General features: G+C 45.5%; 1 protein-coding gene across 14 annotated transcripts in view; it reads left to right on the plus strand.

Annotated features, from left to right (window-relative positions):
• The window catches only part of ST3GAL1 (ST3 beta-galactoside alpha-2,3-sialyltransferase 1), an 84,705-nt gene that overhangs the window by 39,150 nt on the left and 24,616 nt on the right, over window positions 1-20,939 (plus strand). For 10 of the 14 annotated variants that reach the window (XM_074835083.1, XM_074835018.1, XM_074835247.1 and 7 more), the window contains one exon: window positions 19,509-20,340. In XM_074835083.1, the coding sequence (XP_074691184.1) occupies window positions 20,029-20,340 (312 nt within the window). In that variant the 5' untranslated portion in view covers window positions 19,509-20,028. Of the gene's footprint in view, window positions 1-4,479; window positions 6,481-13,959; window positions 14,807-14,894; window positions 15,001-18,412; window positions 19,202-19,508; window positions 20,341-20,939 lie in introns of those variants that run through there. The other 4 variants (XM_074835844.1, XM_074835598.1, XM_074835934.1 and 1 more) reach the window with 4 other exon arrangements.

A 20,939-nucleotide genomic window follows, 5' to 3' on the forward strand; every position in this document is an offset into this window, starting at 1 on the left:
AGTGTTGGGCCCAATATCGATCCATGGGGGACCCCACTTGTGATAGGTTACCAGTTTGAAAAAGAGTTATTTGCCACCGCCCCTGGGTGCGGCCTGTCAGCCAGTTCCCCACCCACCACACAGACCACTTGTCTAGACCATAACACACCAGTTTCTCTAGGAGGAGACTGTGGGGAACCATACTGAAAGCCTTGGAGAAATCCAGGTAGACAACCTCCACCACTCACCCCACATCAACCGAGCAGGTTACTTTGTCATAGAAGGTGATCAGGTTTGCCAAGCACAATTTACCCTGTGCTGGCTTTTCCCAGTCATGTTCATTTGGCTTGTGATATTCCCCAGGAGGATGAATTCCAACTTTCCCAGGGGTTGAAGTAAGACTGATGGGCCTATAATTTCCTGGATCCTCCTTTAAGCCCTTCTTGTAGATGGAGGTGACATTAGCCTTCTTCCATTCTTTTGGGATGTTCCCTGATCTCCATGACACATTAGTCTTCTTCTAGTCTTCAATAGCCCTTACATGGTTTGTGCTTCTTTTTCAGTATGTATGTGGCCCATTGTGCCAGAAAATTTACTGAGGGCCACATCAGACTTGGCAAAGACCGATGCTAACAGCAGCCAACTCCATCTTAAACTAATTTTTACCCCTTAGAGGAACAGCTGCCCAACAAGTGCTTGGAGGACCTAGGCTGAAATATAGCCCTGAAAAAGCTGCGGGTGGAGGCATGAAGGGGGCTGCAGAGAACAAAGCAACATTTCTGTTACTGCTGCAGCTTCCCACTCCTAACGATTTACCTTTGAGATGGTGAGCAGCACTGGGAAAGGGAAGGAGCGGAGTCAGGAGCAGAGTTAGGACCCAGGGATGGATGTTGCATTTCTGCCTCAAGCTCTGCAAGGGTGAGAATAAGATGGAAGCCTACAGGCTCATTCATCCCTTCCCCATCTGTAAGTCAGAGCTGGCAGCAGCATGTCTTGTGCATGGCGTTATTTGGAGGAATCACAAAAAAAAAAAAAAGTGTTATCATGGGGGTTGAATAACTGGCTTGTTGTGTGCCACTTCCCCCTCCGAGAGTTTAGCCCCAGGTTAATTTTCCCATAGCAAACCAGCCTCAGTGGGTCAGGAGATGAAAACAGAGATGGTAAGTCTTTTTTGTAATACCTTTCCAATGTGCTTTGAAACTGGTAGCAAAGCCCTTTCTCAGCTAGGCTGTGTGTGATGCCTGTGTATGAGCGTGGGAGGAGATGCTGTCAGACCAAAGCTGGATTTTGCTGAAAACAGGGGTAAATTGGGGGTTTCTCAGTTTGAGGAACAGCAGTCCTGAGGGATTCTGTTCTGGCTTCTTGGGGGTGGTGAGTGGCTAAAATTGTGGAAGCCAGTGAGATGTGGATGCTCAGCATCTCTGGAAACTCAGCCCCCAAACATCTCAAGTGGACTACTCCAAATTAAATCAGTGAGTGCTTTGGCCATTACTTGTCATCATGTAGCCACAAATGCCACTCGGATTTTGTCACTTTAAGTCTGGCATTGCCAGGGATTTTATTTTTATTTTATTTTCTAGGACTATTTGGATTTTTCTTTTTTCATTTGCTCATCAGGAAGGCAGCTCTATTTTAATTTCTTAATTAGCTTGGCATTTCTACATTCCTTTAAAGATGTCTGGCCAACTTGAAGTAACGTGCAACACCTGTCAAGCCAAGGGCTTTACATATCAGGGCTAGATAGCCTGGAGTTAGGAGAACATGTACATCCTACGTGCTCTCACAAAGCCATGTTGTCTGGGCTTGGGGCAGGCATTGCCCGCAGGAACCTCACCTGCATGCAGGGGAACATTGCTGATGGGCATCTGGGCAGCAAAGGGGCTTTATTCCTCCCCAGTAGCACCGGTGGGGGCTGCAAAAACCTCTTCATTCCCTCCATCTGCTGTGACAATGCTGTGAATCCCAGTCACCAAACATGCAGCTCACCCCCATGGCTTTTGTAAAGCTGTTTTTGAAAGCAAATTCCATTTTTATCCTGCCTGTGTTGAGCTGTAAATCATATTTCATCCCGTGGATTCTCTGCAGCCCCAGCCCGGCTTTGCAGAGGATGAGTGGGACAGGGTACCAGCAGTACCCTAGGGCCTGTAGCAATAGGACAAGACATAATGGTTTTAAACTAAAAGAAGGGTGTTTCAAACTAGATATAAGGAAGAAACTTTTTATGATGAGGGTAGTGAAACATTGGAACAGGTTTCCCAGAGAGGTGGTAGATGTCCCATCCCTGGAAACATTCAAGGTCAGATTGGATGGGGCTTTGAGCAACCTGATCTAGTAGAAGATCATAGAATCATAGAAGGTTTGGGTTGGAAGGGACCTTCAAGATCATCTAGTTCCAACCCCCCCTGCCATGGGCAGGGACACCTTCCACTAGACCAGGTTGCTCAAAGCCCCGTCCAACCTGGCCTTAACACTTCCAGGGAGGAGGCATCCACCGCCTCTTTGGGCAACCTGTTCCACCTTCATAGTAAAGAATTTCCTCCTTATATCTAACCTAATTCTACCTTCTTTCAGTTTAAAACCCTTACCCCTCATCCTATCACTACACTCTCTGATAAAGAGTCCCTCCCCATCTTTCCTGTAGCCCCCTTTAAGTACTGGAAGGCTGCTATGAGGTCTTCTTGAGGTGTTCTCTTCTCTAGGCTGAACAACTCCAATGGCCTCAGCCTGTCTTCATAGGAGAGGTGCTCCAGTCCTCCAATCTTCTTCATGGCCTCCTCTGGACTCGCTCAAGCAGGTCTATGTCCTTCTTATGTTGGGGGTCCCAGAGCTGGACACAGCACTGCAGGTGGGGTCTCACGAGAGCAGAGTAGAGGGCAAGAATCACCTCCCTTGACCTGCTGGCCACACTTCTCTTGATGTAGCCCAGGACACAGTTGACTTTCTGGGCTGCGAGTACACATTGCTGGCTCACAGTCAGTTTTCCATCCATCAATACCCCCATGTCCTCCTCAGGACTGCTATCAATCCACTCATCACCCAGCCTGTATTTGCACTTGGAATTGCCTTGACCCACGTGCAGGACCTTGCGCTTGGCCTTTTTGAACTTCATGAGGTTTGCACAGGTCCACCTCTCAAGCCTGTCCAGGTTCCTCTGGATGCCATCCATTTCCTCCAACATGTCAACTGCACCACACAGCTTGGTGTCGTCGGCAAACTTGCTGAGGGTGCACTCAATCCCACTGTCCATGTTGCCAACAAAGATGTTAGTGTCAGTCCCAACACTGACCCCTGAGGAACACCACTCGTCATTGCTCTGCACTTGGACATTGAGCCATTGACCACAACTCTTTGAGTGCGACCATCCAGCCAATTTCTTATCCGCCAAGTGGTCCATCCCTCAAGTCCATGTCTCTCCTATTTAGAGACAAGGGTCAGTGGGACAGTGTCAAATGCTTTGCACAAGTCCAGGTAGATGCCATCCCTGTTCATTGCAGGGTGTTAGACTTGATGAGCTTTGAAGGTCCCAACCCAAACCATCCTATGATTCTTTGACTCTAGTACAAGGGGTGATGTCCCTCTCATTTGGTTCAGTCCTTGCTGTAGAAGAGGCTTTTTATCACGGTGGGAGGATGGTTTTGTTCAGACCACCAGAAATTTGGACAGTAGCTAGATCCTTGCATGCCCCACATCCTCCTTGCACACAGTTGTAGTACCTGTATAAAGGTTAATTACAGCTGTAAGCCCTGTCAGCCGGGCAGTAAACTCCCAGACCCTTCCTGCTCTTAGCTAATTCAGGCAAATCCTCTTTCCTTGTACCTTCTCCTTTTTCTTCCACTACCTTGGGGTAAAAAGGTGAGGACAAAGAAAAGTTATGGAAGCACACTTTAACCATTTTGGTATGTACGTGAGAGCAGTCAGTCTCCTCCAGGTACAGTGTAGCCCCCATTATGGGCTTGTCGCGGATGAAAGTATTGACACGGTAATGATTTAGTAAGGAGTCTAGGTTTATTAATAACTAACAGCAATTTATTATTACAAAATAATTCAGAAATGCTGAAAGAAAGAAAAGCGACTTATTCACAGATTCTAAAATGACAAGATTCACACTAGCTTACTTGACGATACCTTAATTTATACATATATACATGTGCATACACAAAATGGACATACACATACACAGAAACAAAGGTGTTTGGATTCAGTAGAATGAACACAAAATGGACAAACACACACAGAAACAAGGGTACGTACCCCCCCCCCACACACACACACCCCCCAATAAACAGAGAAAGAACAGGTGAAAGAAGCTAGCTTAAAGAAAATTTCCCTCTCGAGTTTAGAGCAAATACTCACAATGCCTCGGCATTCCTCAATGCGTGATAATTGAGACTCGAGCGGGTGGACTTTGCCCTGGCCTTCCGAGCAGACGACACCTTAAGGGTTTGGTACCTGAGAGGCGTCCCAGCTCAGGGGAGATGCTGGTCACAGGCCCACTGCGATCCAGAAGAGCTCAAAGGGTCTCCCTGGTGGTCGCAGTTTATAGGGTCCAAGATAACTGACTTTTGTCAAATACCTTCTGGTGCCTTCCAGCAATTACACAAGAACTTGATGAATGTGCAACTCTGTTATTGTTCCCATTTGACCATATGCCAGGCACAGGTGTGCCAGGCCGTTAGGAGATGATGGGCCATTATAACCCTTTCTGAGCAATCAGGAGGGGCAGGAGCCAGGCTCGTTAACGTTTCAGTTAACCTTATCAGTCCTTATCTCCACAGATGGTGTATAGCTCACGACATGTGGGTGGAATCACAGGTAGCACCAAGCAGCCCAACAAGGAGGGGCGGGGAGGGGTAAGAATTGCACCACCACAGAGCTGCTTTCATATGGCTTTGTACAGTCTGCTCAGCCTAGATGGTCCTCCCCAGCTGGCCATCTGTCCCACAGCATCCCAGGATTTTTCCTATTGTTCCCAGCATAGTGTCATGTCCTGTAAGTGAGGGATGAGATCACAGGCTGAAGCTGTTTCCCAGGATGCCTGTATCTGGAAGCACGGGGACATTCCTCCTAGGGCTGTTTAGTCTGTAGAAAAGGAGGCTGAAGGGAGACCTTATCTCTCTCTACAACTACCTGAAAGAGGTTGTAGCAAGGTGGGTGTTGGTCTCTTCTCCCAGATACCAAGTGACAAGATGAGAGGAAACAGCCTCAAGTTGCACCAGGGGATGTTTTGATTGGGTATTAGGAAAAATTTCTTCACAGAAAGGGTTGTCAAGCTCAGGCTGCCCAGGGAAGTGGTGGAGTCACCATCCCTGGAGATATTTCAAAGATGTGTAGGTGTGGCACTTAGGGACATGGTTTAGTGGAGGGCTTGGCAGTGTTAAGTTTATGGTTGGACTAGATGATCTTAAAGGTTTTTTCCAACCTAAATGATGCTATGATTCTTGCCCCCCAGCATTGCTGTCCAAGTCAGGGTCAGCAGCAGGTGGATACTCACAGATGCTATAGGGTGATGCTCTGAGGTGTTCCCAAAGATTGTGGTTTTGAGTCAGGTCTGAAAGGTTCACAGTGTAGTGTTTCGTCTGAAGTCTGGACTTCTTTCCATTTCTTTCTTTAAGACTGTTAACTCAAATGGGAGTTGGGGAAGGCTTTTTTTGCTGTTTGAGCCAGGGATGGTTTTGTACTGATAACAAATTGCTTGGAAGGCAGGAGATAGTCCTCTACTGGCTGTTTTCAGAAGGTGTTAGAGAAACTTCTATTAAAATAGTTACGTGTAACTGATTGGTGCTGCCTTTGCACAGGGGGAAACCTCTCAGCACCTCACCCAGCTGAGCCTCCTACAAGTCTATGAATGAATGTCCAGAATTAAAGCCGAACTGTCTCAGTTCCAGGTGTCAGCCAGGAGCTGCACCTCACTGAGTGGCTGCAAGGAGTAAGCAGTCCCCTCCTCGGCTGCCTTTCTGGATGATAGCCCTGTAAACAGAAATGGCTGCATATATTTGTAAAACTCAGACAAGATCGTTTTCCCTTCATATGCCATGTGCTGTCGCTGTGAATCCCATTGCCGTCTGTCTCCCAACACTTTCCTTGCTGATTCTCATACAAATCAGCGGTGCACCAAATCTGCCGTGCACATAAATCAGAGCAAGGTCAGTGAAACTCATAAGTAAGAAATACAGGAGGCTGTAAAATGAGAACAATTTCCATCAGCTGCAAGTTTGGAAACATCTCTGCAGCAGCGATGCTGGTCACTGGAAACTTTATCTTTTAAACAAAGATCTAGGAACAATCCAGCAACCTGTTGAGGCACAGGATCCCCTGGTATCCACTGTCTTTTCCTAAGGATGGGAACACCCCAGCAACAACATCTACCACGTACTGGATCAACACCTTGTAGCTGAGTGTGACAGCGCTTCTGGAGCTGGGGACTCTTGGACCCTTTTAGAGTAACTTGAAAACAATGATGCCCTTCAACCGATGCTACATCTCCTCCAGAAGAAATCATAGGTCAGTTCTCCTCTGGGAACACTTAAGCTCTATTCGTAATGACTTCCCTTTGGATGCAGTCATTATTTTTCAGCATTCACTTTTTTTTTTTGAACAGGAGAGACGCAATAAAAGAGATTAAAAACTCATCCTGTTTAAAACCAAGCCAAGCAGAAAAGCATATTTTCAAGAGTTTCTTGGTATACAGTTCCCAGCAAATCCTTGAGAGGTTTTAATTAAAGGTGAAATGACTTTTCTTTTTCCTTTGCTTAATAAAGGCAAAACACAAATAAAAATCCTCTAGCTCCCACTTGCAATGCAAACTTTTTGACACAAATCGGTGGCTCATTTAAAAGAAAACTCAAAGCCCCAGGGCTCTGCTGCCTGTGCTCACTGGGGACTGTTAGTTTTTAACACTGTGCCCATTAAAACTTGCTGGGAGCTTTATTGCTAGAGCAAGTGGTGATATTTTGTAAGCTCCATTTTAAAAGTTAACATGAAACTTTTCATCAGAGTGAGAATGAGATGCCACATTCATTGCAATAGTAATATTCACAAAAGCTTGCAACAGAAAGAAGAAAACTTCCCTGTGCCACCAAAAACAGATGGATGTTTTAGATTAGGAAAGGGTATTCCAATGAATGTGGGATCCCGTTGTTGGTGTTTGAATGGGAGATGTGATCTTGAACCCAAAGACAGGATTTAGGTTTAGCTGTTGCTCCTCTGTGGTGTTTGTGCTGACATAGTGCTGATACGGTTATGGTCACTTAAGGGTAGTGATCCTAAGGCTGAAACTGGGGTTTCTGACCAGCACCAAACTAGCCTGTGTAGGACTGGTGTTTATCTTTTGTTGATGCAGGAGAAAAAGTTCTTGGTTTTCTAATGCACCACCAACTGGGATGATGTTGGAAATGGTTGTTGGGGAAAAGTAAGCAGCAGGGGCTTCCCCATCCTGGTTCAATAATCAGAGCCCAAGGACAGAGTCTCCTCTCTTCCACTCTTTCTCATAGGTAAAAGAGTAAATCCAGGCTGATGTTTCCAGCATTTGGCCTGCTATGGCTTGATCTCTAGGTATGATGTGGTTTGTAGCACTGAAGAGGGCACGGCCAAAGCAATATTGAATTGATCACGACTTTCTTATGTTAAAATTTCTGCCTTTAAAAAATCGATGGATCATAGTATGATGCCATTTTATAATTTAAGATTTTAATACTAAATAAATTAAATCTTCCTCTGCTAATTATTTCTGTATGGATAAGTGATACTTTGAATTTCTCTTTGAACCAGAAAGGCCTTAAATCTTCAAGGATTGGTGGCTACCTTAGCAGATTCCTTTTTTATACTTTAACCATCTCAGTAAGACAAGTGGAAAGGATGCCATAGCTTTGTGCATGTCTGTGTGTGTTTCTCCAGCATTCAACTATCAGCATCCACATAATTCAGTATTAACATTTTGAATGCACTTCAGGATGCCCAGTCGAGCGGCTGTATGTGCAGCTCTGATGTATGCAAATCCATTTTGCATGCAGTTCTTGACATATTTTCATATTCAGGATTATGGGAAGCCTTTTCTGTGCCACTCTGATGTATGCTAATCTTTATTTCTCTAAAAACACTTTAAAAGTCCAGACAAAAAGACAAAATTTCTTCTTCACTGAAATCCTCTGTTTTTTCTGTACCCAGGCTACCACATAGCAAAGCTTCCACCAGTGGAGCACCAAAGGGCCATGTTCATATTGGCTGCTCTGAGCAGCTACTTCTATTCATCATGTATTAGAGACAACCTAAGATCTGGCAGTCCTCTGGGTAAAAGTCAGTCTGAATCATTCACTTCTTTCTTGACTATCAACACCATTGTAGATGTATGGCAAAAGCTGGAATGGGAACATCACCATATTCACAGAAGCTGGATGATGTCTGGGCTGGGAGCAAGAGCTCACAGTGCTTTTGGATCCAAATAGGTCAAGTAGTCTTATTAGGGATATATAAATGATCAATCAATTAAAGTAGCTGCCTAACGGCTTTGTAATTCTGGCTTGTAACACAGTATATTAATTATCAAATGTGTTAATTATATCTGTGATATATTTTTACTGTATTATTTATTGACTCCTTACTGTGGCTGCCAAACTCTCAAAAGTGTGCACAGTAAATGGAAAACTCAAAGTATTATTTTGTACTTGCTCCATAGCTTGCACTGACTGCCAGATCCAGACTATGCACAGATGCTAAAACACCTCTGAATTTAATTGTGGGCAGTTTGACACCTTCGTAGCACAAGAAAGGCTCGTAAATCCCAGGTTAATGAAGGAGAAAATCCCTGTGGTATCATTAAACCTTCTCCATAGTGAATTCAGTCTGTCTGATGAATTAATGTTTAATGCAGAATCGTATCGGTTGGTGTCATCGATTGTAAGAGAAACGCTGTTGGTTTAATGAGGATCCCATCAGTGTGATCATGGGTTAACAACTTCACAGTGCCAACAACTGCTTAGTATTGCTTCAAGGCAGGAATCCCAGTGAAGAGAGTCAGAAATGCTCACATTAGCATGGAAACATGTTTCCTAGATTTTAGGGATTATTGACAATACTGTCAATATTATCATTATCATCTAATCTTTCTCTGTATTTAGAATTATAACGCCATGAAGGGTCCCTGCAGTGTGTTAATCACTCTTTTGAGATCAGAAATCAGGGTTACTCACAACATATTCTTTGAAGTCTGTTCCATGTGAACAACTGTATTTATGGTCACATACATCTCCCCACAGTTTTGACCAAGAAATAGATTGGTGAATATTTTTGAGCTGGATACTCATAGTCTAGCAAAACACCTGCTGTCAATATGATTGAGTTCCACCTTTAGTTTAGAGTATCCTATAATCTGATATAATCCTGTATCCTTGCCTGTAATCCTATAAAACTAAAACTAATGCATGTATAGGAATTCACTTCTACAATACTTTTAGCTTGACTCTATTTCTACTACTGCTGTTGCCATTGTCAACCATCGAAAAGCCAAACAGAAGAGGTGATAATTTTTTTCACCCTTCTTCTAGCTTGACTGAAAATAGAGCTTTTTTTTTCATTTTTGAACTTTTAAATGTTTTCCTTTAATTACCATAAATTATACATTTTCTAAAATAAGTTTATTTGCAAAATTAAAACCAGAATTTTTCATTTAAAATGTCAAAGAGCCTTCTTTTTTGAAAGTTTCTTGAAACAGAAAATCAAGATAGAAAATAATTTTATCTGCAGAAAGATTCCATTTTGACAAACTGATCAAAAAAACCCCAACCCAAATCCAAAACTGCTTGAAAAACATGTTGGACCTTCTTCTTACCAACAGGGAGGGGCTGGTGGGGAATGTGAAACTCAAGGGTAGCCTTTGCTGCAGTGACCATGAAATGGTGGAGTTCAGGATCCTTAGGGCAATGAGGAGGGTGCACAGCAAGCTCACTACCCTGGACTTCAGGAGAGCAGACTTCAGCCTCTTCTTGGTGGAGTAACATGGGATAAAGACCTGGAGGGAAGAGGGGCCCAAGAAAGCTGGTTAATATATTCAAGGATCACCTCCTCCAAGCTCAGGACTGATGCATCCTGACAAAGAGGAAATCAGGCAAAAATGCCAGGAGGCCTGCATGGATGAACAAGGGCCTCCTGGACAAGCTCAAACACAAAAAGGAAGCCTACAGAGGGTGGAAGCAAGGACAGGTAGCCTGGGAAGAATACAGAGAAATTGTCCAAGCAGCCAGGCATCAGGTTAGGAAGGCTGAAGCCCTGATAGAATTAAATCTGGCCAGGGACATCAAGAGCAACAAGAGAAGTTTCTACAGATACATTGGTGATAAAAGGAAGAGTAGGGACAATGTGGGCCTTCTCTGGAAGGAAACAGGAGACCTGGTTACCCAGGATATGAAGAAGGCTGAGGTACTCAATGACGTTTTTGCCTTAGTCTTCACTGTTGAGGTCTCCAGCCACACCACCAAAATCACAGAAGGGAAACTCAGAGACTGGGAGAATGAAGACCCACTCACTGAAGAAGATCAGGTTCGAGACCATCTAAGGAACTTGAAGGTGCACAAATCCACGGGACCTGATGAGATGCATCCATGGCTCCTGAGGGAACTGGTGGATGAAGTGGCTAAGCCACTATCCATCATATTTGAGAAGTCATGGCAGTCCAGTGAAGTTCCTGCTGACTGGAAAAGGGGAAGCATAGCCCCCATTTTTAAAAAGAGAAAAAAGGAAGAGCTGGGGAACTACAGGCCAGTCAGTCTCACTTGGCACGTGCCTGTCAAGATCATGGAGCAGACCCTCCTGGAAACCATGCCAGGGCACATGGAAAATAAGGAGGTGATTGGTGGCAGACAACATGGCTTCACTAAGGGCAAATCATGCCTGATAAATCTGGTGGCCTTCTATGACAGGGTTATAGTGCTGGTGGATAAGGGAAGAGCAACTGATGTCATCTACCTGGACTTGTGCAAAGCATTTGACGCTGTCCCACATGATATCCTGGTCTCTAAAATGGAGAGACATGGATTTGACAGATGGACCATTCGGTGGATAAGGGATTGGCTGGATGGTCGCACTCAAAGACTTGCGGTCAACAGCTCCATGTCCAAGGGGAGAGCAGTGACAAGTGGCGTTCCTCAGGGGTCGGTGTTAGGACTGGTGCTGTTTAACATCTGTGTTGGTGACATGGACAGTGGGATTGAGTTCACCCTCAGCAAGTTTGGTGATGACACCAAACTCTATGGTGAGGTTGGCACGCTGGAGGGAAGCAATGCCATCCAGAGGGATCTGGACAGGCTGGAGAGGTGGGACTGTGCAAACCTCATGAAGTTCAACAAGGCCAAGCGCAAGGTCCTGTACATGGGTCAGGGCAATCCCAAGTACAAATACAGGCTGGGTGATGAGTGGGTTGAGAGCAGTCCTGAGGAGGACTTGGGGTTCTTGTGCACTCACAGTCCAGAAAGCCAACCGTATCCTGGACTTCATCAAAAGAAGCGTGACCAGCAGGTCAAGGAAGGCGATTCCCCCTCCCCCCCCTCTGCTCTGCACTCATGAGACCCCACCTGGAGCACTGTGTCCAGCTCTGGGACCCCCAACATAAGAAGAACATGGACCTGTTGGAGCAAGTCCAGATGCGAGCCATGAAGATGATCACAGGGCTGGAGCTCCTCTCCTATGGAGACAGGCTGAGGGAATTGGAGTTGTTCATACTGGAGAGGGAAGCTCTGGGGAGACCTTATAACAGCCTTCCGGTACCTAAAGGGGTCCTACAAGAAAGCTGAAGAGGGACTTTCTTCAAAGTCACGTAGTGATAGGACAAGGGGTAATGATTTTAAACTGAAAGAGGGTAGATTTAGATTAGATGTAGGGAAGAGTTCTTCACTGTGAGGGTGGTTGCCCAGAGAAGCTGTGGCTGCCCCCTCCCTGGCAGTGTTCAAGGCCAGGTTGGACGGGGCTTTGAGCAACCTGATCTAGTGGAAGGTGTCCCTGCCCATGGCAGGGGGGTTGTGACTAGGTGATCTTTAAGGTCCCTTCCAACCCAAACCTTCTATGATTCTGTGATTATCAGTGGGCTTTTTCACCAAGCCTGGCATGATACCAAGCCTGGCTGCAGTAACGAAGGGCTATTATATAAACAGTGATTTATTTACATTACACCTCTCACGGGAAAAAAATTGATCATGAATTGATCTCCACAGTCACAGTTATCCATGTGTATCCCAGTGATAAGTGGTTTCCAGGTGAATGTCGTCCTTTTATAGCTGGTGCCACCAAGGCGGGGACCTGCGCTCCCCACAGCCTTGCCCTTCACTCCAAACCCAGTTTTGCTCCTCTCTGAAGGCTGAAGATCAGGTGCTGTATGAAGAGCTGGCAGTAGGGGACACAGTGTTTATCAAAAAGGTGCCAGTTTGATTTGGATCCTGGGATGAATTTGCAGCATCAACAATTTTTGTTCGTAGAATCATAGAATAGTTTCTCAAAGAGCAGAGTGAACTTGTCCTCTAGCCCCACAGGTGGTTGGAGCATCTGCCTTTCTCCATACTCATAGACATGGTGGACAGGCGAGGGCAGAGATTTTGGAGCCAGACCATCTTTCATGGCACTTCCAGCCCCATTCCAAAGCAAAATCTCCCATTTGGCCTGAAGACATGAATAGTAGCCCATGGAGAACAGCACAATTAATCCTGGATATTAAGACTGATTTCTCTAGGCCAAACACCCCTTGCAGGAATTGACTGTTAATATGCAGGGGAGGAGGAAGCTTTGGCTGCTGCAAACTCCTCCTCAGCAGTGGAGGACAAAACATCTTCACCCCGGTGGGAGGAGGCAGGGATGGCAGCTCTCATCACCCAAGGGTATGAGCAGGCTCGTGACCCTTTCCAAGCCAGAGCCTCCAGCCCTTTCCTCAAGCATTGCAAGGGAGTTTTCATTTCCAGACCGCTCAGCAACATGCCTGATAAAGTCTGCCAAGATAAAGATTTATTTTGAGGCAACAGAATGCAAATTCCCCACCCAAGTTTCTGTTAATCTTGTACACATCTTGCACAAAAAGCTGTTTGCTTACCCTAACTGCACAGACCTGTTATGCATGTAGGCAGGGCAGGCTGTGTGAGGGTACCAGGGAGATCTATCTATCCGGCCAGACCAAGCCTGACAGCAAACCTGCTCACTGATAAGACACAAGTAGATAATGATTTTTTTTTTCAGATGGCTGGTACCTAAAATGCCGTGCAGTTATGCTCCATAAACCACCTTCAGTTTTTCTTCTATTCACTGTGATGGATGAAACGCTGCCCAGTATCTGGCTTCAAATTCAAGAAGCATGGAGTAGCTGCTGCCTTCAAATTTGTCTAAAGCTACTTTTTCTCATGGCTTAAATGTTCCTAAATGGTTTTGTTTTCTAGGCAGTGTTGACATGATTAGTTGGAGTTGCTTGGGGTTAGCATTTTAATAAATCCAAGAGCCATATACCAACTGGCTTGCCCGACTTCAATGCTACAACCCTGTTTGACAGTGGCAGTCAAACAGATTTATGCCTCGCAGCATGGTCAGAGATGGGGCAGAAGAGTTACAGGTCATTTTCTCCCTGATTAAATGGCAGGAGAGGCTTGGGGCTGTTTTTCCATGGCTGTGGGCACACAGGACAGCAGCACCTATGTCATCCCTGTGAGGATGTAATGATGGACAGGAGAGAGGAGCCAGTTAGCTCTGAGAAACAAAACACAGTCTGATTTTAATCAGGTTATGGATGGAAAAGGGGAAAGTCATGTGGCTGGTGCTTTTCCAGAATTGCATCCTGTGGTGGCTTTTGATGTCTGAGAAGGATGGGGCTCACCTTTGCCTGCCAGTGCCGTGGGGCCAGTGGCACGTGAGAAGTCACACCATGAACAGGCTGAAGTTATAGAGGTTGTGCTGGGGCACAGGCAGCACCCCCTCGTGTCTCCAGCCCTCGTGTGGCCTTCAGTGCTTGGTGAGATTGATCTTCTGGAGCTGGAGGAGACAGACCAGAGGTCTTGCACAGGCTCCTAGCATCATCTGGTTAAGGGAGATTCATGTTTCTGCCATGTGTTTAACTCTGATGGGCTGCCTGGCTGTCTCGTAATTGCACAATTCATCTCACGTAGCAAAAGCCTCATGCTCAGAGGTCTCTGGCAAGGTGTCAGACCAATGAAGTGTTTATTTCTAAATGTCAGCCAGCTCTGGGCAGTGGGAGGCAGCCAGCGATGAGCCGGGGCAGGGCAGACGAGCCTGTGGTTTGGAGTGAAACAGTCCCTTCCGTTGTTCCTCTCCAGGCCTAAGCACAGACCTGGGGCAGAAATTTATGTGTATTCTTCCAGGGATGGGCTTTTTGCTGCCCTGGGATGACATCTTCCAAGACTGCTCTGGGCCTTTGTGATTGCAGTAAAGCAAGATTTAACCTTCCATACTCTTCTCTTTGAGACTGACAGTTGCTCAAGTAGTTACTCACGAAAAGTGTGGATGGGAAGAAAGTCCCCAAACAGCAGGAAGGATGCTTGAGGACATACTGTTTGTGTTGCCAAAAGGCTTTATAACAATATAGCTGTCAGTGGCTTAGCTGGGAAACTAATTCATCTTTGGAGGTTTTACCGGGCGGGGATCTGAGCTGTGCTTCTGAAAATGGGCACTTGTAGTTCTGCTGCCAAGACCTTTCTGGCATAGCACAGTCTCTTGAAGTCGAATTGCAGCAAATCCTACTCCTTGAAGTATACAGTACTGTGGGTCATAGAAGGGTTGTGTGATGGCCACCATCAGTCATGAGAGAGCTGCAGCAAGTCGTGTTGTCCTTCCCCAGCTTGTGTCGGGGCAGGTGAGTATGTGGGTTTTGAGTCTAAAGGACTTTGAGACCTTTGAACTATTCAAACAGTGAACAGAAAACTGGAAATATCTCTGTACAGGGATGCTGTTCCCTGTTGCCTTTGTGCTGTTCTGCCTGACATGCTGTGTCTGGAAAAGGCTGGCAACTTCAAACTAGAGAAGTGCGTTTCACACTGGGGTTTTAAGGTAAGTTATGGACCAGAAGGCAAAAGCTGAATCCTGAACCATCAACATCTAATGCAAAGCTCTCCTCAGAGTGATGCTGGTACTAAGTACTTCTTTGCTAGCAAAGTAGGCATCAAGAAGAGGTCAATCTCTTAGTGTAAGAGAGTGTAAGAGATTTTATTTTTATACATTTACAACCGGGGGGATGAGAAGTGCGATGATTTTTTTTCTCAATGTTTTTTCATTATTATTTCCTACATGCTTTTTGTTTAAGACCCATGTTTAAAAAAAAAAAAAAAATCAAGAAATGAAGCATTCTGCTAATACCATGTAGCCAATCACACAGATCTTGTGCAATCCCCAAATGCTTTTCCCCCTCACCCCATAAAGTGTCCCATGCCCCCAGGCAGCAATCCATCTCAGTCCCAAAGGTGCTCTGATGTTGACTCATACGAGTGAGTTTCATGCCTGGGGCTGAGGCTGTCCCCTGGGAGGGGCCTGGGAGGGACCCAGACAGCATGTCCCTTCTTCTGAGTCCTTATTTCAGGTTCTCACCTGCCTTTGTGCTCCTGTGCTCCTCTGGGCTGGTGCAGAAGGGCCTTTGATGGGCTGATGGCTCCTGGTATGGGCCTGAGAGCCTTTAGGGAAGGGTGTTATTTGGGGTCCCCCTTCTGCTATTGTCTCTCTGTGTTCCTTTGTGGGTGTGTAGATGAGCTTTTATTACATAACCTAACAAGTGCAGTGAGAATACATTGCATCTGTAGGTGGATTTGGCAAAAAAAAAATTCCTGAAGGTGTTAAGAATTGTTTTATATTGGTCCTTGTCAGTTAATTGCCAAATTGGCAAGGGACCAGGGACATTCTTCAGATTGTGAGTTTACAATACAAAAAAGATCTACCCCAGGGGGAAAAAAAAAAAAAAAAAAGAGAAAAATAACAAAAAGAAAAAAACCACCTCTTTCTGTTCTTTCTAAAATGCGAGAAGACAATGAAAAGAAACAATCACAATTAATTGATCCCAGTAAATTTTATAATATGAAATGTAGACAAAAGATTAAGCTCTGCTCTCATTTATGAACATTTAATCACACTGGGCCCACTTGTACTCTCAGGACAGAGTTTGGAGGAACCTGCTCCCTCTTCTGAACCTGCCCCTCTCTGCTCTTGCCAGGGACATGTCATTTCATATTTTCCCTGCATTGCATGTCACTGGGTGTTGGCAGCGTAAATAAGCTATCCCGGGATGTACAAGGGTGCTTACATGGGGACATGGGTATATGTAGGAAGGAGGAGGAGGTGCCAAGGTAGTAGGAGAAATCCAGACCACAGGTAAGACCTTAAGCACCCAGTCACTTAAGGTAGCTTTAACCTGCCGGTTTCTTGAGCTGAGCTGGGATAGGTGCTTGCACAAACTGTACTTAAACTCTGGTTAACTCTCAGGGGACCATAGCTGGGACGAGGGCTGGGCACATAATTTAGATCTCCGTAGCTGAAGTCCCCAGATACTGTTTCTGGGTCTGAGGCCAAGTTAGCCTGTTCACAGATGTACTGATGCCAAGGTCACGCTGAGGTCTGTTGACAAGGACCGTGGCTGGCATCATGCTACTTACTTGTAATGGCTTAAATTAACTATTGCAAATAATGTCAGGAGGTAAAACATTCCCAACAGCTGGGGTTGGCAGCCCTGCATGGTTTCCTACACCAGCTGCTGCTTCGGCATTCTCCCTGCCCTTCCTGCTTCCCAGCACCTTGGTGAATCGTATGGAAACCCTTTTGTGAAGATTTATGAATATATGTGAGCAGAGGGAGATGCAGGGATGGTCTAAGATGTGGTGCAAGATGCTGGGAAGAGTGAAAGTACTGTTGTCTACGTTGGATCTAACATGTTTTTTAAGAAAGGAAAAGAAATGGTCCTAGTCCAAGTCACAGTGAATTCAACAAAAGCGTTTTCCATTCATTTCAGCCTTCAGCCTCAGGCTCTAAATCACATTTATAGTCCCCAGAGCCTTTCTGTCAGGTTATATATATATTTTTTTTCTATCATGAGTATCCATAAGAAACATGAGTATTCATAGGAAACTATAAGTAGTGAGAATTAAAATAGAGTAGCCAGTGTTTATTTCCACACTGGAAAAGGTATTTGGGAGTTCTTTTGGTTTCTCACCTTTCCATCACGTGCTATAAAAGACGGGATGATTAGGAGTTTGAAGACACTGCAGTCCACTGCATAAACACTGGTTTGGGCTTTTTTTTTTCAAATTCTAAATATAAGTTTAAACTTAGCTCAGTTACAAAAAAAAAAAAAAAAAAAAGGTCTGGTGAAATGACTGTTTGTTTTGGAGGCCAGAACTGTTTCTTTTATGAACAATACTCCATTTCACAGGCTTTTCCAAGAAAGGCTGGATAATCCCCCTCCCTCCTCCACTTAAAAAAAAATAATAGAAGAGCAGGAATTGTGTTTACAAATACTGAATTGGCCCAGCATTAACAGCAGTAGGGGTTCGACCCACCAGCATCGCAGCTCTTGAATTATCTGCTCCATAAATGGAGAATCAGTCTGCTTCTGGGATTTGGCATATTTGTGGGGGGTGGGGGGGGTGGGGGTGTTAGAGGCTGTGTTTTTGTTTAGACTAACAACTACATCCAGGCTAGTGAAGCAAATGTGATGGGGCTGCTCTCCGGCACAGAGGCCAGCTGCTGCGGATGGGGCCGTACACAGGGGCTGTGCTCTTAAGCTCCTTTTCTAACTCTCCAAGGCACAATGGCAGCATCCCCACCACCTTTTGGGTTACAATTCCTGATTTGTACCCAGGAATAGTTTGGAAAGTTTCTGATTGGCTCCAAAATTTTCCTCTAAAAACTTAAAGGGAGAGCAGGATTGTTCCCTGGTGCTGTTTAATTTACTGGTGCAGGCGAGCCTGAGCAGCCCGGGGTTAATAAAGCCTTTTGTTATCCAGCCTGACCCACTTGTCATCCCTTGAGCTCCTGTAAATGCATTTGTAGGGGCCAGACTTAAAATAAATCTCGAGGTATTTGGCAAACAGCAGCTAATTGTATGGCACACACTACCCATCACGTGCTGCAGATGAGAAACCTGAAGCAGAGCAAAGACTTAAGACCAGGGTCTGAGGCTCCTGCCTTCAGATTAGTCTTTACAGGACTTGGTAAATATTTACACACTGCCTCTAAAAACCAGGCCTGTGCTGTCTCTAAGACACTGTATCAAACCCCTTGGAAAAGCGGCTTGGCCTTGGGCAGCTCCTCGTGGATCCCCAGGAGAAAAGCCAGCAAGCAGCAAAGCTGGGGATGCTGTGCCCAGCCCTGACCTGTGGCCACCAGATGCACTTCCTCCATGTCTGGATAATCACTGGATTTGGGTGATGAAACGAGGGGGATCCTGCATCAATGTGGCACACAGGATGGGTTAAAATGGTGGGGTTTAATCGTAACAGTTGCAGTTTTGCTCTGTTTGCTGGCCTGAAGCCTACAGCTGAGCACTGAATGAAACTTCTTTTGGAGTTTTGCTTGTTCATAAATTGCACATAATCTGACACAGTTCCTTCTCTGACTTTTTTTCTTTTCTCCTTTTTTTTTTTTTTTTTTTTAGTTTTAATCAAAAGAGTGTTGTTTAAGCAATGGCACTTTTGGGGCTTTTTGCAAACATCCGAAGTTTTAAAAACCACAATACGTTTTTCTTCTCACAAAACAATTGCATTGTGGGAGGAAGGGTTCCATTTTTTGACTTTTAAAAACTTGTTTAAATCACTGCTGCCAGGCAGGGGACACCAGGAGAGGAACAGAGAGCAGCTCTGGGTCCCTTTGTATCCCCCAACTCACTGAGGCAAAGCAGCTCCCTGCCTCCTCTGCCTGTCTTGGGGTCTCATGGGAACTCTCTGAGATCACAGGCTGCCCTCACCTACCCTTCCTTGGCAAGAAAAATAGCAATAATCTGCTTGAAACAAAAGGCCATTTATACTTTGATTTCCCCTGTCTGTCCCAGGATGTATGAGCTGTTCTTGCTTGGTTTTCTCTGGATCACGAGTCCAGCCCTGATCCTTAAGAAATTAAGCCAGTTGTGGGGCAGGAAGAGAAAGGAACCGATTCCTCTTCCTCCCTGTCCTGCTCCTCCCTCCTTTGCCGAGTGCTTTTTGTTCAGCTGCTTTGAGTTATGAAAATGTCGCTGTGTATCTTGTGGCTATCAAGGTCAGCCTAAGGGAAGGAGGTGAGTCATTGCCATTCAAAGGGCTACAGACTGTAATTCAAATAAGGCCTGAACACCGGGGTTGATTCAATACAAAGGGGACTCAATGTCCACAGGTCGATGCTCTGTCCTTTTGGTAATTTCAGCCTGAAACTTCTCAGTTTGCAAATACAGCAGCAGAAATTGCAGCTGGTCCTGCTGTGTTGAGGGCTATGAGCTGATCAGAAGTTTTAGGATGGGCAGAGAAAAGCAGAGAAATTATGTTGGGAGGAATACAAAAAACTTTCTGACGATTTTTCTTTCTTTCTATGTGTGTGTGTGTCTCCAGGCTGCAAACTGCTCCTCACGGCTTAAATGGACATCATAGCACATCTCTCTGCTGGAATGTGCATCCCCAGATAATCTGATCCTTTGTGAACTAACTTCCAAGAAAAAAAACCCACACTCTTCTTTCTACAACTTGGTTTCTTTACTTTATGGCTTGCTCTCACACAGAAAACCTACATTTTAATGCTGATATTGCTCCGCTCTAAATCTTCTGTTACGTGGAAGGATAAGGGCCTGTCTTCATTGAACTTTCATCGGGAGGCGTTAACAGCAGGTCACCGAGAGGTGGGAATAGACTTAGAAACACTGCGAGAAGGTGAAAGGAAACACCCAGCTTTGCCTTTTTTAAGCCCATGTGGAGGAAACAAAGCTTCTTCCTTTACGGATGGAGGTAGTGGAGTCGGTATGTTCAGCCTAAGCCCAAGGTGGTAACTGGGAGGCGCCTGCAGCACCCTTTTTGCCTTACATTGGACCCTACATTCTACTTGGTCAGCAGTGACGGCAGAACCTCAGCGGGAAACATGGTTGTCGTAAGGAGGAGGAATGTGAAAGTGTTTACCTTCGCCTTTTTGCTCATCACAGTAACGTCGTTTCTGCTGAACTACACGCACCAGGTGACCACGACCACCTGGGATCTGAGACATCTCATCATGCAGTTTTCAGAGCAAGTCCAAAAACTCTTCAAGTACCCCGGGAGACCATGCAGCTGTCGCACGTGCATTTCTGAGCTGGGACATTCCCTCTGGTTCGATCAGAGATTTAATTCAACTATGCAACCTTTCCTGACCTCACAAAATGCCTTGATCCCAGAAGAGAGCTACAAGTGGTGGCTGGTAAGTGGGAGGTGTGGATACAGCCTGGCGTTCGTGCAACGGATGTGGTGTGAGGCTTCGAGCGATGCCAGGCAGATAGCGAGAGACGGTTTGCCGTCTCAGCTGACAAGGCAGAGGTGGAAGAAAGTGGGTGTTTGTGCTGCTGTTTAGCTCGCAGGCTCTCAGAGAGCACGTTCACTTGCACCAAGCTAGAAAAGTCCCTGGCGGAGTTAGGCAGCAAATCCAGAATTTGCAAATGTCTACATTGCCTTTGGAAGACTAGACTTTCATAAGCCGGCTTGTTTCATTTCAGATGGTTAAAAGGGCTTTTGCCGCTGGAGGTAGTAAAGCAAACTCGTGGTGAAGTGTGTAATTACCCAGGGGCTGTCCCTACCGTAAAACATATAAATCATGAGCAGGATTAAATGGAAAATGATTAACAGCCTCCGTTGTGGCCAATGATATAAAACGGGTCTGTAAAGCACACGGGCGGCCACGGGTCACTGGGAAGGAGCAGCCCCTGCGTATCCTTGAGCAGGGTGGTCCAGTGAGCCCAATCCAAGCATCACGGAAGCTAGCAGATACAGGGAAGAAGGTGTATCCTAATGTTTTGCCAAATT

Source organism: Strix aluco, chromosome 1 (genome assembly GCF_031877795.1).
Source record: "Strix aluco isolate bStrAlu1 chromosome 1, bStrAlu1.hap1, whole genome shotgun sequence".
Lineage (NCBI taxonomy): Eukaryota > Metazoa > Chordata > Aves > Strigiformes > Strigidae > Strix > Strix aluco.